The sequence below is a fragment of the Branchiostoma floridae genome, chromosome 10 (genome assembly GCF_000003815.2).
Source record: "Branchiostoma floridae strain S238N-H82 chromosome 10, Bfl_VNyyK, whole genome shotgun sequence".
Taxonomy (NCBI): domain Eukaryota; kingdom Metazoa; phylum Chordata; class Leptocardii; order Amphioxiformes; family Branchiostomatidae; genus Branchiostoma; species Branchiostoma floridae.
This window is the reverse complement of record NC_049988.1, coordinates 9505223-9523445: the sequence shown is the minus strand read 5'-3', so window position 1 is coordinate 9523445 and position 18223 is coordinate 9505223. Positions and strand designations below refer to the sequence as shown.

The following is an 18223-nucleotide window of genomic DNA, read 5'->3' as shown; positions in this document are numbered from 1 at the left end:
TCATAACGCCTGGTCCTTTGCTATAACCACCTCATAAAACCACTTCGTTGGGTTGGGTCAGTCGGTGGTGTTATTAGGGGGTGATAGCAAAGGTCCAGGCGTTATGACACCATATACACCTCGGGGCGGGTCATTAACCCTTAATTGGCACATGGCAACAGAGACCATTAGAAATAATATATGGCTTGCATATGCCGCATAATTCTGCAGAAGTTTTAAACCACAGGCTTGCTTTGAACCCAGGCGAATCAGTGCTTCAGATGAATTCAAAGCACAATCTGCAGCTCCAGTGTCATTCACCTAGTATTGTAGATTCTTTGTAGATATTCCATGTATATCTTGTTGCGACCTGTACTGAACACAACGGGTATGTGTGCACAATAAAGGTCTCCATTCATTCATTCATTATGCCACAAGCTATATTTCTAATGACTATAACATATCCAATGACATGTCAATCAAACCGGTAGATAGATACCCAGCGTGGTCTCACCCTTAAGTACTGTAAATGCATTTAAGTTCGCGGGGATTTAATTTCGCGGTAGCGCGAAAATGGACTTTTCGCGGTGGTTTTAATTTCGCGGTAGCACCATGCACTGTAGTCTCTTACTGTTATGGAAAAATGTTCGCGGTGGTTTTAAATTCGCGGTGAAGCGGCCTCCGCGAAAACTGCGAACATTAATCCACCGCGAACATTTCTGCATTTACAGTAATCAAGCGACTGGATAGATTTTGGAAAGGGCCAGGCGGTAACAGGAAGTGTCGGACATCAAAGTAATATACCGCGATATGAAACCACCAGCCGTAAGGGACCGTACGGCATTTAGCGAGGGGGGAGGGCCGGTCGCCAGGGGGGGGGGGGGAGGGCCAAGCAAAAAAATATTTTGCCAGGGGGAGGGCCTAGCAAATTTTTTTTTACTTGGGGGGAGGGCCAAGCAAAAAAAATAGCTTGGTCTGCCAGCAAAATATGTCCCTTAAAATCCAAGAAACGGCATTTCAGAGGGTCAAGATTTCAAAATTTTTCTGGACCTCTGCAAGGGATCGCCCGAGGTTGGCGCTCGGGACACAGTGAAAATGCGAAAGGGAGGGGGCGGGGCTTATGCATGACGCCCTCGAAAACCTTCTTCACGTACAGAAATGTTATTAAACTCTAGATTAGTCTGCTAGCAAAATTTACCCCTGTCTTATTGCCCTCAAAATGTAAGAAATGGCGTTCAGAGCTTGAGGGTAAATATTTGCAAATTTCCCTGGATCCCTTTTGACGTGACCGGCCTCGCGCCTTTCATGACCGACATCGTGATAATGTGTTTGGGGGGGATTTAATTTTGTATTTCTAAATTGAAATGTTATTAAAGTTAGCTTTGTTTGTCAGCAAAATATCTCCTCAAACTGAAGGAAATAGCTTTTAAGAGGGTCAAGATTTCAAAATTCTCCCGGACCTACCTTGCGATTCTTCGTGCCTTTGGCGCCGAACATGGTGTTCGGAACGTCGTTCTCAAAAACTTGAAACCCTCGTATTTTTTTTTCATAGAAATGTCATCTAACCAGCAAATTTTCCCATAAAAAAGCAATGCAGGAAATCGTGGCAAAAAAGCGTGGCATTTCTAAAAGATCTCCTGCAAGTCTGCGGTCTCACGCCCGCCGGCGACCGGTCTTACCCCGCCGTGGGAAAATCAGCGTCACGCGTCGGCGCCCCCCTCCCCACTACAGTTTTGGAAGTCGAATCGTGCTGTCGTTTTGGTTTTCATTTCCCCCCCGATTTACCGTAAGTTATTACCACCACAGAACCAAGAAAAAGTCCAAAATATATGTAAATTGAAAATAGTTTCCGTCAAGCCGCTCAGGCCCGCGAGCTTGCAATACGTAAATTTAGGGAGCGGGGCGCGCGCCGCTTCGTGGCGCAAATCTACTAGAAATCCAGGTACAAATGCTTTTTAGGTGTTATTTTAATATCAAAAAAATGAAATAGCTTCTATAAAGCAAATATTTATGCCTCTATGAAGCAGATATTTATCCCTCTATTAAGCAGATATTTTGAGCCATTCTGTTTTCCTTTTTTTACTAGGGGTGAGAGATCTGCTTCTCGATGAAAATCATGAAAAAGTATGACGCAAAATACATTTCCGAATGCGGGAGCGCAGTGTTTTATTGGCGTCTTGAATATTTTTTTCAAAGTTGAAAGGAGGGGGGAGGGCCAAGCAAAAATATTTTGTCTTGGGGGGAGGGCCTAGCAAAAAAAAATTTACCTGGGGGGAGGGCCATGCAAAAATTTTTTGAACCGACCCTCTGGCGACCGGCCCTCCCCCCTCACTAAACGCCGTACGGTCCCTAACAGGGCATGCGGTTGCCTTGACGAACCCTTGTTATGTACGATTGTTGATCGCTAAGATGAAGATGAAAATAAACTGTCTATATCAGATGGATAGTTAATTACGAGGGGTGATCAAGGAGCTCTCGGTCTGACCCAGAAATGATAAGCACAACTCAGATTTTGAGGCCTAGATGTCAAGTCTTTTAAGAATGTGTGCCAAAATTCAAATTATTGTGATCATTACTTTGCAAGCGACACCCAGTAACGTTAGATAAGGGAGAATGAAAACGTGGACAATTGAGCTGCGACCTGAGGTGTGCGGGTCAACATTTGGAATTTCGGGGGGATTTCTTGTTTCTGTCATTCTTGTAGCATGTGGCCACTTTCGAACCGAGCCAGACTTCCCATCCTGCAAGTCTCCAGTTACACCATTTTCTGCCTTGCATCCTGTTATTGTACCATATTTACACACGCCAGGGCAAACACACTGACGGGAAATCTTGTTAATCTCTGTAGGCATTAATGTCAAATGGTAAGGCCGGATATAGGCAGGTGTATATAGCATTAATAGTCAAAGTGGAGGACTGAGAGAGATGATATAATATAATATAATTATAAGCTTTGTCTGGGAAACAGCTGCCGGAAATGGAACTGGGTCGTCAATTAACCTAAATACAAGTTCTAGATGTGCCTTTTATAAGACAGATATGGACTACTGCCTCAACTATTACTCGCATTATGAAAGCCAGAGGTTGGGTCTTTCTCAAACCTACCTGGTGTAACCTTAACAATCATTCATGGTACAATATGTGGCAACAACTATTAAACAACGATTCTACCAGGCTATTATCTATCTATCTATCACCGGTGCAATGGCCGAGTGGGTAGAGTGTTCGCCTTGCATGCGGTAGGTCGTGAGTTCGATCCCCGGCCGAGTCATACCAAAGACTCTAAAAATGGTACATGCTGCTTTCTCTGCTTAGCACTCAGCACTAATGAGAAAGAGTATGGAAGTTAAACACACATCACTACCAGCGGACCAGCCCCCTGCTGTAGTGGTTTGCACATGTGTGGCCCAAGGGCTTCGAAGTGGGGATGGGCGCCACCCTACGCGTCTGTAGATGCATGGGCAAACTTTAACTTTTTTTTTTTAATTATCTATCTATCTTTTCTTTCTATGTTTAAAACTACAAGATATCATGGATAACAATATATAAGTTACGTTACCGTCATGTCTGCACGATTTGGTCTTGCATTTGGAGTGAAGTACAAAGAAATTGACCCATTTGGGCGTACATAGGAGTTGGTTATGATATAGTGCATGAAAAATATCAGTCTAGCTGTGTATGGTTAAGTACAGAATTTCTACATGTTTAATCGTAAGTTTTATATGCTTTATCCATGTGAAAGGAACTCAAGGAAAGTCATATGGAACAAACAGTTTGTAGATTAACTCTGTCTTGTAATTTCGACTCACGTGTTAAATATGGAATATCGACTTTTAACGGACCATGATAAAAGCCAAGACATTTGCAAGAATCATTTGCATACGCGGGGCACTATGGGTAGTGTAGGTGGAGCAAGACGTCATTGCCATGGCAACATAGACCGCACCGGGCATACTACACATGCACCATCTAGGCGTTGTCATGGCAATGATTTAATTGACGTCTGAAGGAAGCTGCATAGCGACCGTTGCCAGGCAACAGCCCGGAGATAACCGACGCCCCATCCTCCGTGCCATCCTATCTGTGCTTTTAATCGGGCACGGTACTGGGGTGTTGGAGCACGGGGAATCGCTGTCTCACCGGTAGTGCCAGCCGTCCTTGCATGCTAGCTGAGGTACGTACTACGCACACGTTTCTTCTCGGTTACATCTTACCGCCCCGGTAGCGTTAAAAGGACAGAAATTACTAGTTTCCTCTGTTGATATTACCGTCATTTTTAAGATGTTGACTTTGATGTTTATTTTCATGTCAACCTCTGTTGCATGTTAGCGTGTATTCACTAGTTCTCTTCGTCGACTGCATGTTATTTGTTATTTTATATTTGTAGAAGATATTTATATAAGCAAATATGCTTCTTGTCTAATGCTCATTAAAGGAATGCGAATGAAATAAACATAAACATAAAACTACAGAAACCCAGAGAAGAACGTTTGACGTGTAGAACATATAGTCTATCTCGTGTCTTCGACCCAGATAGATAATCCACTAGACCCCCATTAGGATAGTAGCAGTAAGCCTGCCCTTGACTGACACTTGAAACGGACCGACCGTAATGTCCTACTCTAACGGTAAGTTTAGGACACAAATCACGCCCGTCCACTGTCCGTGTGGCATATTTACAACTCTTACTCCCATATGTATATTCTCATACATTGTTCGTAAATATTAATGTCCAATGTGATATCTTTTATGTCTGGTCGATGAGACTTCCAGATGTTGTCTGTCTTCCCTTTTTTTATCACCTTTTTGCCCGCACTCCTACAAGTGGTCCCATTAGCAGATATTGCGCAGTTGCGTGTGAGCAGAATCACGTCCACGCGTTCTAGGTATTTCCTTACGTTGTTAAGATTTCTTGTCCATACATCGTACATGCATCGTCTACTAGGGGTAGGTACCGGTACAGGAAATTCATGTACGTTTACGGTCCAGGTCAAGAGGATCAGGTCCAGGTCCGGACCTGAACCCGGATCTAATCGTTTGTGAATGGGCCACATACTGAAAACAATTTTACATTTCGCTACAAAGGAATCTGTTTGGTGAAATATCCTATCTCCACGTAAACAACACTAACTGCCTCTGTTAAGTTAGACTGTAGAAACCTGACTATCAACTCTCCTCTACATCGCTCTTGTTATTTTCTAAGCCTCAAAACGCGTGCACGCCTGCCGCCGTAGAGCCGGTTTAAATCCGTTTATTTTCTGTAATCGGTCCAACATCCGGTCTACTGATTTTTTTTTCCAGCTCAAGTCGGTTTTTTTCCGGACCGGTCCAACAAGAAAAAACGGGTTTGTACCGGTACACCGTACCAACACCCATTCAGGTGTAAAAATGGGTACTTAGACTTCAGTTGTGGAGGTAAAAGGCGGTGGGAGGAGAGGGTTGGGCTCCGCAGTGCCCTAGATACATTTGATAGCAGCTCACTGTCCCTAATGTCATTATAAAGGCTTTGGGACTGCCGTTGCCTAACCTATTGATCAGCTCTAGTGTGATGTATTTTTAACTCTTTTGATGTACAGCGCCAGCTAAATATATCATATACTCGATAGGGAAAGCAAAGTACAATTCATTGCGAAGGGTATGTGTCCATCACAGATATATTGGGTGATTTTGATTCTCGAGATAGACCATAAAATCGCTCATCACTTTTGTATGTCGTTTTCTCGTTCCTTATATAACTGTGCGCGGTGAACATTTCCTGTCAAAAGACTTCCTAACGCAAACCGACGATCCGCAAAGACCTTTTCTTCCAGCTGACCGATCGCGAGAAGCGTCAGATTAAATCTGTTCAGTGGAGATCAGCTTCCGCAGAAACCCCGGCACGAGCTCGCTAAAGCAGCCAAATTGTGTGATGTGTGCAAATTGAAAACGACAGGCCACCTGCTATAACACCAGAGATAAAATTACGAGCGTATATAGAGCATACCACTTGGGGGCAATTTTGAAAAAAAAATTCTTCACGGGTAGTAACCAAAATCCCTACTGTAAAATTCGTTTGGTTCAATGATTGAAATTTCCAAGCAGAGATTTGTCCCCGTCTGTTTTTATTATCTACATGAAAAATGGAAGTATAGTTTTGGGTATGTCTGCCTGTCTGTTTGTGCTTCCGGATTTTTGTAGAATTGAATGGTTTATTTCCGCATCGAGCGACAAACAATAACATACAGTGGCAGCCTTCATTTCTTCGGCTGAATTGCAGTATGCTTTACACATGTTACATTTAAAATGAAAAGCAATAGAGGTACACAAGTCAAAACATTTTAAAACATAACAATAATCATCTTTAAAATAACTGTGTATACATCCAACTGAGCTTAGTTATACTTCTAGCACTATGAACTGTTTAGCAAGTCGACAAGGTACGGCAGTGTAGTCTTTCTGTACCTAGCCGTTCTACAGTGGAATTGTGTTATCTGGTGTTTAGACCTGAGGTTTCTGCCATGCAGGCTCACACGGTTTGGCGGTAGCCATTTTGAGAAAGACGAGGAGCTCAGCAAAGAGGTACCAAACTTTGTACAGAGTTCGTGCCGTCTGTTGCACAGAGACGGAAGGGACAACTGGTCTAGAGCCATGTCGTAACTAACATAGGTGGAACCTAGAATCATGCGGCAAGCTCTTTTTTGTACGTTCTCTATGGCCCTAGACTGGGCACTAGTGATTCCTGGGTGCCATACCGGACACGCGTATTCTAAGATTGGTCTTATAAATCCACAGAACACTAATGTCAAGTCACTAGAGTCCAGACCATGTCTCTTCAATACCCGTAACAGGTACAGCCTGCGGCTGCCTTTGCTGACCATCATGTTGACGTGGATGCCCCACTTAAGGTTAGCTTAACTGAAAGCATAACTGGAGAACCTCTGGATGGATTACGATGATATTTGGTATGTAGGTGGTAGGTGTTTGGAAGACAAAGGTCAAGGTCAATTTTGATCCCCCTTGTATGTGACCTAGGTACTGCAGCAGAAATTCCTTTTTTTTGTCTTTGGACCTGGATGTGCTATGGTCTTGATTTTTGGTGGCAAATAACATTTTGTTTGTGACGTAAAGAATCCGTGGTGTATTTTTGCCCCCCCCCCCCCAGCAGGTTGCTCTGGAACCGCAGGGGCGTTTTTACCAAAAACTTCTTAGAAGGATAACTGAACAAGGGAACGACAAATGAACATGACATTTCGTATGTAGGTTAGACAGAGATACCAATATGCCAAGTATCAAGAGAATCCATACAGGCGCTCTAGAATTATCATGTAGAAGGACAGAAAAACACACGTACACAAGAACGCTTCCGAAAACATTACCTTCTTAGTGAAGGTACAAAAAAACAAATATCTTTGTTTTCTCCGTACGACTTGGAGCATGTTAACGTTTTAAAACAAATGATATTTTCAAGGCTCATAAAAATAGACTCGTACCTTAATTGTAAATATCACTATGTGCTACCTGCCACCAGAGACACATAATACCAACCGTATGACTTTTAGGCAATGCTTGAAAATGGCATCATTAAATGTCATAACAGGAAATCTCGTCAATTTGACGTCGAAAGTACTGTCCCAGGGCGTAGTGTGTGGATACCCGGAACGTCGGGTCTATTAGATTGTTTGCATGTATTTATCACAAACGTCTTACTGGGCAAATAATGTCAGTCAAAGTCAGAATACTGGACACCGAACAGGACAACTTTGTAAGGGGTATAAAGAAGGTCATATATATCAGGGCACTCGATCCTGCCTCCACTGAACAGAGACGGTGGACGTTGTAAACTTCCTGGCACGTTTGACCAATTGCTGACGTCACGTATCCACAAGCTCACATGGCAGTAATGTCACGTGTCTGTATACTTTCGCGAGTTTACGTTCTGAAGTCTTGATCCTGAAGAAGGTAACAGTGGTCGTTGAAAATTTGATACGTGTATACCTTTGTGTTGGAAGAAAGTTTAGCATTGCACTATGATTACTACCAACACAGACGATCTAGACAACTTCTAACCCTTGAACAGCACGGTACCTCAGTGGGTTAGATCAATAGCAATGTGTTATCAGACATGTGAGTAGTTACAATAGAATTTAACATGGGTTCTTTTCGAAGTTTGGTCATCGTTGCATCAGAATTCCGCCCGTTGCCTACGATATAGGGATGGGTACCGGTACAGAAAATTGAGGTACAGGTACGGTCCAGGCCTAGGTCCAAAGGACCAGGTCCAGACCTGAATCTGGACCTTAGTAATCTGTGAAAACTTATGAATGGGCAATACTGAAAAAAATGGTCCAATGGTCCAAAGGATTCTGTTTGATGTAGTATCCGACGTGTATTGGCGTCTTACGATCCTATCTTCATGAAATCAACCCTAACTGCCTCTGTTTAGTCCAAGGAGGTTGAACCTCCTTGTTTAGACCAAGTCGAACCTCCTTGTTTGGACCAAGTTTGAGCGTAGAAGCTTGGTAATAATGACTATCAACTCTCCTTTACTTCGCTCTTCTCTTCTTTCTTGGACCGGTTTTTCTGGACCGGTCCTATAGGAAAAAAGGTTTTGTACCGGTACGGCCACCCCTACTACGACATCCAACACAGAATACCATCCTTGTAAACGCGAATTCACACACGACTCTTTACTATGCGTTTTTGCGTTTTGTCAAAGACAAAGTGCTTATTTACCTCACGTCAAGCAGGCGCCTAAATCACGTCATCGGCTATGGAGGATATCTTGCAAATCGATCACTGCTCCATAGATTAGCATTAACATTAACGTTAATTTGGTTTCTATTGGAAAGGTTTCATCTTTTAAGTTAATGCGCGCGACACAACGACGCACCAAATTGGAAACATTGAATGAGTTGTAACTACTTTAGTTGTTTTTATGCTTTTTGTGGTGGTTTGAGATACTCTACCCTGGGTACAAACCTGGATAGTTAACAGTGCTCCAATACTCCCCCAACACTATCTGGTTGGGGGAAGAGTATGGAAGCCCCGGTGAAATAACTAGGATGATACCCAGATTAGCATTAACATTAACGTTAATTTGGTTTCTATTGGAAAGTTTTCATCTATTAAGTTAATGCGCGCGACACAACGACGCACCAAATTGGAAACATTGAATGAGTTGTAACTACTTTAGTTGTTTTTATGCTTTTTGTGGTGGTTTGAGGTACTCTAACCTGGATAGTTAACAGTGCTCCAATACTCCCCTAACACTATCTGGTTGGGGGAAGAGTATGGAAGCCCCGGTGAAATAACTAGGATGATACCCAGGCTAGAAATTCTGTGCGTTGGTGATTTAATCATTCTTATTAGACATTGTTTTGCAGAAAATCCGTCCCTTCCCTATTTGTAGGCCTGTCGATATTATGTACTTTATTCTACGTACGGAACAACAACAATTCTTATTCTATTGGTTTCTTTATTCATTACATTGTAATAAATTATCTAAGGGGGCCTTCTCATAAGCAGAAGCTTTTGGCTTCGCTTGCAATGTTGTATTATTTTATAATTCATTGCCATGTATTATTTTTTCCTTTTGAATACGAAATATTTGAAACAATTAAAAAAATTAACAAATCTCGCGTCTCGTGCACTCTCGCAATGGTTGGTACGGGCAGTTAGCGCTCAGGGCAGAAACTAGTTTTTGCTAACTGGTCTATCCTGAGAGTCTAGATGTAGAGATGTATCTTTTCCCATTATCTAGTGGATAACTGTACTCATCATACAGACAGTCAGTACCTATATATACTAGATTTTCCTTCCAGCTCCTCGGAACTGTGGGAAAATATCGCAGAGCTCAGTTGATGAGGCGCACATTAACTTTTATAGTACCACAAGTAGATTGCTGTCGTTCCGATCGCGTGATGTAATCACATTACATTTGCGAGTTAAGGCAACTTTATGACAGGCATTACGAAACCGAGCATTTGTCTTATAAAAATCGACGTAAATCAAATTGTGAGTGGTAATAGCAAACCGGTATATGCCTCAGATGGGCAATAGTGTCGCCGTATCATCTATCTTTGAAACTTTTTAAAGTTTGAAAAGATTACTTAACGTAGCACTGCTATATCTTTTGCACTACCCGATGTCATCCACTTTGTATTATAAAAAACGTTCTCACGACATATGAAGGCTAACTCAAGTATGATCACTGGCCATGTTTGTCTCGAAGTAAGTTTTAGTTTTTGTAGCAGTAGTATTCCACTGTGTTCTGCTGATGCAGTGGTCTGGACACTCTGCATCAACAATCAGTCTTTCTTCATTTTTCTCCACTGCGTGCTATTCATCACCAGCTTCCTGAGCTCCCGCAGTTTTCTTTCTGACCGCAATGGTCCAAGTCCTCTTTCATTGATGTCTTAGTTTTTGCGCAGCGATAGAATGAATATGGTAAAAGAGTTGGTAATCTCAACGTACCGCAGTCCAGGGAGATAACCGTTACCCCCTTTATGATTAGCAATGTTTCTTGACCATTGAAATTTGAAATTAGTGACAAATTTGCATAATTGGTATCTGTTCCTGTCAAGCATGATTCTGTGAAAAACTTTCTGCAGTCACTAGAGTCCGGCTTTAGTTCCTGTAAAACATTCACGAAGAAGAACTTCTTCAAAGGCTTTTTTTTTCTTTCCAAATGACTTCTGCTCAAGAACGCGTTCTTTTGTTGCTGTCTCACAAACAACCATCTCTCAGATCTCAATGTTCTTCCATTCATGTTCTTTAGGCATGTAATAAAAGGGCCGTTTTACGAGACCGGTAATTCCGTTTGGCCGTCGAACAGGTTCCGTGCGTGAATTCTGCGCATGGATCAATGAGCCTGCTATTTTCTCTAATTGGAGACGTCGGCGGCCAGGGGATTCGTGAACTGTTGTTTTCTAGAGCCGGCGCCTCACTATCGCAATCAGGGACGGTCAATTGATGTCGATTGGCTCGTAAACTGGCTCTCGCGGCTGTCACACGGGAGGTGGGTACTCATTCCTGACAATAATTGCTGGTCCAGGTTTATGTTTCAGACGGTATTCTCGAGCGAACTTTACACAGAAGGCTAAGCCCTTATTTTCCAGAACCTTCGCGATAGTGTCCTACAAAGTTGGAGCCTCTCATTATTTTCAAACATGCCTATAGGGGTTCCAATTCACCGTTCTGAAGTGGAATATCCAGACCCTCTAGGGATGATAGCTCATTGTCTCGTGGGTGGATCACACGCACCTGAAGAGGTGTGCTCATTATTTCCGTTAACAGATACTGTCCATGGTTGTAGGCAGGTTATTGAATCAGTCTCTTCAAACACTTGCGCAAGCACACAAGAGCCTGTTACTGGCATCTCTTCCCGTAAGGCCTACGTCACATCTCCTACCCGGGGCCCGGCCGGGCTGTTATTGACGGAAAAGAAAAATTAAAGACCTTGCCAATAAATATGCACAAGGCATGCTGTTGAATTGTTTTTGGTACATTTTGTGTTCTTGTTGTCTTTTATATCGAACCTTTCGTTCCACAAAGCTGCCCGGCCCGGCCTCTTAGCCTAAACAGGGACTCTCCAGTTCGCCTCCACAGGGCCTGCCGTAGGGTGTCCGGAGAGTAGAGTTCGGAACGAATAGGGCCAAGGAGAGTCAGTCACATCGCAAACACATGAAACACTCAGTTGGCATAGTTATTCCACTCAGCCAGCGCAGTTATTAGTCTGGTAGGGGGGACTACTCACCAGCAGTGTTTTACCCTGGAAACCAGACTTCTAGCCAGGGCCGGCAGGGAATCTGTTCGGCAGCGAGTGCATGTCTTCCCGAGGATCTAGGACTTTATTTATTATTGAATGAATGAAGACCTTTATTGCACATTTTTGCCACACCGGGCTAAGTACAGGTCACAACAAGACATGTTGAAAAGATACAGTTCACAGATACAAAATGAGACTATTGCTGGATAAATTCAACTTATCCTCGCTTTTCTGTTATAGAGGAGATAAAAGAGCAGATATGCTTATGATCGATGGTTTGCCTAGTTGCATTATGAATATGATTTTTTCTACAGAACTTAGATGTATGAAATAAGGATATATTAGTCACGCCGTAGATTTTCCATGCAGGGAAAGCTAGCTAGGCCGGTAAACTCTCCCTCCATGGCAAATCCCCGGAGTGCTTATCTGAGGTTCTCGGGAAGACCTGCCTTAGCTGCCGATCGGATTCTCCGCCGGCCCTGGCTAGATGTCTGGTTTCCAGGGTAGCGGTGTCCGTTAGAGTGGATTTTCGTCCCACTTTCGCCCAAGTCCTAATGAGCCTGCCACTCATTGCTATATTTGGACAGCTATTCAAGAAGAAAAGGATCGTTAATTGTTAGATTGGGGTTCTTGCGTCACTCTCAATCCAGCACGATCACTCTTCTAGTTGATAAGAGAGTATCCAATTCTAATTATATATGAGGGTCATGCGGGTTTCTGGTATGACTTCAAATCTCCAAGTCAGATCTCTGAGGAGCTGACCAGCACTCAGCCGGATCTCCGGCCTGTCCCGTGGGACTGGTTACTGGTCAGCCCCGTAGAAATATGCTTAATTGGATATTAAGGACTCCCTTACATAGCCCTAGCATCCTGACATATAGCCACAGCAAGTAAAGTTGATGGATATCATCAGCGTCCTCGTTAACTTTTGCATGATTTTAAAAAATAGATAGAAGAATTCTTCCCCTTCGGAAATGATGAACATGATGAGAAAATACTAAAATGGGAAAATATGTCGTGTGGTAGCCTTGACTGAACTTGTAGAAGTAACACTAGTAAGGAACATGTAGCCATAACCGTCAGTTGTTGAAGAAGTAGAAAATGGTTCGATGCTAAAAGTGGTGACAGTGTGGCACCAATGTGGTAGCCATGACTGTAGTTGTCAACTTGGTAAGTGATGCCTGTCCATCACACTAGAGTCACTTTGTGCACCTCTTGAATACCAAAATAAAAGACTTTGTTATGATATCCTGTTTTGTCGCTTCAATTAAAAAAGAGTTCATTTTTTCGTAGAAACTGGTTCGATAGTAAAAGTGTCACCAATATGGTAGCCATACTTGTAGTTGTCAACTTGGTAAGTGATACCAGTCTACTGCACTAGAGTCAGCTTGTGCACCTCGAGGTCTTGAATACACAGAAATTTTAGTTGTTCATGATACCATGTTTTGTTGCTTCAATTAAAAAAGAAGCTAATTTTTCCGTCATCGGATACCGTCCACAGATATCGGTCGGTTATTGCACTGGTCTCAGAATTTGGGTTGTGTCCTAGATACCAGATACAGTCATAGACTGTACATGTTTTCAGGTATGATATGCATACAGCGACATTTTTTTTCTCAGAGTGGGCTTTTATGTATATTGTCTATTTTTTCTAGTTCATGAATGAAGACCATTATTGCCACACCGGGCTAAATACAGGTCGCAACAAGATGTTGAAGAAATACATCTAACACCTACAAGGTAAAAATAACGTTAGAAACTGTTTGATAAATTCAACTTCTTCTCGCTTTTCATTCATGGTGGAGATAAAAGAACGGATATGTTTTATGATCGATGGTTGGTCTAGTTTCATTAGAAATATGAATAGGGGAATAGATTTTGTACATGCATGTATAGTTCATTTCTTTTATCATTGTCTTGATAGCCTCTTTGAGAAAAATCGTGATACCTACATTATCACGTAATTGCAAAAGGTAGAAACTTTGTCACCTCGTTTCACAATATCTGGAATTCCTTTCTTCTGTAGTAATTACTTTCTTGTGAAATGATATGATAGCATCTCAGAGACTAGACGGTCCATTGCGCTGTATGCGTAGGAGCTTAATGTTGTAGAAAACGGGGAGTCATCAGAATACTGTACAATAACAATCCAAAGATAGAATTCGTGAACAGTAAGTAAAAACGCGGTACCAAGAGACAAAGCCTTATATTTCTGATGTAATTGGTTTTTAACCCAGGTTTTCGACTGCATCAGCTTTTATGTTAAAAACCTGTCATTCATATCTACCTGTAATTGGACCTGTAAAGCCCGCTGGTTTCTTGTTAAACTGTGCTCTAGGCCTACTGTCACACGAGCGCTAAATGAAACTGTCAAGTCATTTCTTTGATGCCCGATGATGGGGTATCCTGCCATTTGATTGGTTATTAGGCGACGCATCACTGCTGACGAGAAAAGATCACTGCTTGTGAATGTCGTGGAGCCCCTACGACCAATGTGGTTACCGGCCGTGAGTGAGTGAGTGAGTGAGTGAGTGCTTGCCAATGTATTGTTTTCTTCCCACTCAGGTAGTCTAGACTTCATGTTTATCGTATTTTTTTGTATACACTCAAGAATGATGGCATATGTTCTTAGCCTGGGTACCATCCGGAAAGTAGTTCGCTCCGGCGTTCATCATATACTATATACAGTCGCTTCTAGCTCTGACATTCATTATACACTATCTATATATCAATTCTTTGCTCTTCCAGAAGCGAGCATAGGAGCGAACTACTATCCGGATGGTACCCAGGCTAATACGTTCTAGACGATTTCCAGATAATTAATGTACACATTTTCTCTTTTCAGACAAACTGTCCTGGGTGCTTCTCGTGAGTTCTACTGCTGTGTGACACATGTTTGTAACCGAGCGGCTGGGGATATTACGTGTTGTGACTGGACACTATGTGAACGCAGTGTCTGAGACACAAGTGTGCCTCTTAGATTCATAACATTCGATGGTTAGTCGTTTTGACTTTGAGACAAAAAATTTCAAATTTTGGACTAAAACAGGACCAAGTTAATCGTCTACTCAAATCGTTCCTTCTGTAAAACTGCAGCCGTTGAAAATCCGGTTAACACCATGGCATTCCCTACAAACTTGTACCCTGTGACTGAGATCGTAAATGACACTCTGAACGCCACCATGTCCGAACCACCACCCCCAAGCCTCACGTGGGCCATCCTCACGGGGACATCACTCTCCATCGTCACACTCACCTCCATATTAGGAAATGCCCTGGTATTGGTCACTCTCACGGTGGAACGTCATCTCCGGACTCCTGCTAACTCTCTGATTGGCTCCCTGGCTGTGGCAGATCTCTTGGTCTCCCTATTGGTGAGTTTGAATCTCGACATAACGGTTATGTAAATCCATAGTGCAATTAGGAATAGCTTCGTGTTTTAGAGATAATCCTCTCTGATGAACGGTTCTTTGAAGTTTCCTGACGTTGGATTTACATTTCTATCCGCCATAATTCTCCACCTGACAAACATGACGACCTTCACCGTAAACGTGGCCGTGACAATGACAGTCATTGGCAGCGCACAGCTAATTTTCAAGGTTGGAGTTTGTCATCCTTCCAAAACGTCTGAGCCCGAAAATGCGTAGCTTAACAAGGCGACACTGGATCGTCTAGACTGAGGTCCAAAGAAGAAGGGCTTACTACAATATCGTCAATGTCTCCAGCGCGTCATGTAGCTACTGTCATATGTAATCTTAGCTTTAAAGTTTATTGTTTTCTCTGGCTTCTTTACAATACCATGTCCATAAGTTACAACACGACTTTGAGCGAGACTTTCGATTCAAGTTTCATTGTGATCGACCGCGTACAACAGTCGCCAGTCTGGCATACATGTATTCACTAAGAGGCAATGAAGTCTTTTACGTTTTGGAGCGTTCCCAATGTTGCTGAGTGCATGAAAGGTTGTACATTTGATGAGATCAGTAAAATTTTACTTGGAGCTTGAGGTACTATCATATGTCCATTGTCATTGACAATATAATAGTCATATCTATCCCAATACAACACCACGCAATGAAAATAACATTTAGAATTTGATATGTAAGACCCGTGCGCGCCAAATGACGTTGTAAAAAATATGGAACAAGAATGACTGGTTGAATTTTTGTGTAAATTCCTTAAAGCTATGCTACGTAATATTTGGGCAATACAAAAAGTAGATTTTCCTGCCATTTCTTTACATATTAAGCTAAGTCTACCCTTTAGCATTGAATATCAAGGCTCAGTGAGAGAAGTTGCAACATCAGTGCATCGTACAAACATGTCAGATGATGTCTACAAACTGTGATCTTCCTACATGGACCTCCATGCTTCCTAGGGAAACACGCCTACATCTGGCTTATCAGTGTCTTGTGTGCCTGACTGCACAGTGGGGTGTCTGATGACAGTTGCACTAGAGTTTTTGAAAAACGTAATCTTTGCAAGATTAATCTTGCAGATTTGAAGGGAATGTAACATCAGCTTATTGGTACCCTACAAAATAGACTAAGTGCATGATTATATCCTATTCTGAAGTGAAAAAAAAATTGAGTGTTTGAAAAGAAGAAGATCTTCCCCTGTAGCCAGCTGGAGTGTGATAAACTCATTAGCCCACCCCCTAGGGTGCCTACTGGAGGCCTGGAAGTTGTTACTTACAGCCAGAAGGGTCTAACTTGGGGGGACACAAAGATAATTACGTAGTATACCTTTAATGATCCTTAATGCCCTAGCCCTAGCCATCATAGTTATTGGCGACCCCCTCCCCCTATTCAATTCCAGCTGTCTTCCTCCCATAGTGAGTCATTCGTCCATGGACTATACCACACTTCTTTCAGGAAGGGGGGGGCATGTTTCTTCATACTAAAGTTGATTTAAATCCATAGAAAAGATCTTGAATTATAGGCACGAGCACACAAAGACAACCACAAACATTACCCCCATTGTAGGTGAACTTCCCTCCCAGAGGTAATGATCCATACTACATACCATATACTATAAGAGCGAACAAACACACCAAAATATCGTATTATCACTAAATACGTAAAACAAGAAATTTTCTCTTCAACATTTCGTTGATGTGTCATTTGTAAAATATGTTAGGTTTATGTTTTAGTGTGTTTTTAGTGGTGTGAAAAACACTTGTAAACAACTGATTTATTCAAACATTACGTTTGTCCATCCCCCCCCCCCCTCCTCAAGGTCATGCCCATCAGCGCATCCTACGAGCTGACACAAACATGGCGGCTGGGGCGGGCCATGTGCGATATCTGGATCATCCTGGACGTGACCTGCTGTACGGCCTCTATCATGTCTCTCTGTATCATCGCACTGGACAGGTACTGGGCTATCACTGATGCGGTCAAGGTGAGGGTCATTTTTTTTAATCTCCGTGAACGGAGGTATGGAGGTCACTTGGAAGTACAGATATAGTTTTGAAGTTGTCTTAGTCTGTGTGTACAGTGTTCTGATATGAAATCTCAGCACTGTGCGTGTATTACGACTGCGAGCCGACCAAATTACGGGATTTTGTTGTAGACCAATTACATTAGAACCATTTCGGCCGTCAGCTATGTACCTCAAGGTACCCTCTTTGGACCACTTCTGCGTTCAGTTTATTGTTCATTTTGGAGTTCTTGTTACCGCCATTAAAATGAAGATTTTGTGTGTGTGTGTGTGTGTGTGTGTGTGTGTGTGTATGTGTGTGTTTGTTTGTCACTGACGAAGGATATTGAACGCTATCTGAAACGTCTGACCGTTTCCAGAATCATATCCTGTTGGTTGAGTAACTGCTTTTTGGCATATCTTAATACTTGGATGTCTAACCTTGATCGACGAGTGACATATCTATTTTTGCAACTTGTCTGGACTTTTCTTTCCCCAGTACGTTCACAAGCGCACGCCGAAGCGGATGATGGTGATGATCGGCGTGGTGTGGCTGCTGTCCCTCTGCATCTCCATCCCGCCCGTGTTCGGCTGGAGGAAACCCGAGGACACGGCTGATCCCAACAACTGTCTCATATCCCAGGTATGTCACCCATAGTTTGTTGGCGCTCTCTCTCTCTCTCTCTCTCTCTCTCTCTCTCTCTCTCTCTCTCTCTCTCTCTCTCTCTCTATATATATATATATATATATATATATATATATATATATATATATATATATATATATCCACTGGCTTTTGAGGATAAAGGAGTCAGTGTCTTCTCGGCCTCTCTTGCTTTAAAAGTCTTATGCTTAGTCATCGAGTGGACCACTCTGGTAGAATTATAAGTAAAATAAACACTCTGGTAGAATTATAAGTAAAATAAAGTAATCTACACTTCGAGTTTTTTTCCGACGACAATAGCTATCTGCTTGCAAAAAATATGTTCAGATCGAAAGATACAAAAAAGCTCTTCTACAGAAATAAGGGAAGCCGCTAGGAGGTCAGATATCGAACAAGGCCTTCTCTTCCCAGAC

General features: G+C 42.5%; 1 protein-coding gene across 7 annotated transcripts in view; it reads left to right on the top strand.

Annotated features, from left to right (window-relative positions):
- The window catches only part of LOC118424046 (5-hydroxytryptamine receptor 1D-like), a 91806-nt gene that overhangs the window by 66498 nt on the left and 7085 nt on the right, over window positions 1-18223 (top strand). For 6 of the 7 annotated variants that reach the window (XM_035832499.1, XM_035832498.1, XM_035832497.1 and 3 more), the window contains exons 2-4: window positions 14571-15099; window positions 16964-17128; window positions 17646-17789. In XM_035832499.1, coding sequence (XP_035688392.1) covers window positions 14845-15099; window positions 16964-17128; window positions 17646-17789 — 564 coding nt within the window. In that variant the 5' untranslated portion in view covers window positions 14571-14844. Of the gene's footprint in view, window positions 1-4066; window positions 4154-14570; window positions 15100-16963; window positions 17129-17645; window positions 17790-18223 lie in introns of those variants that run through there. The other variant, XM_035832494.1, reaches the window with a different exon arrangement.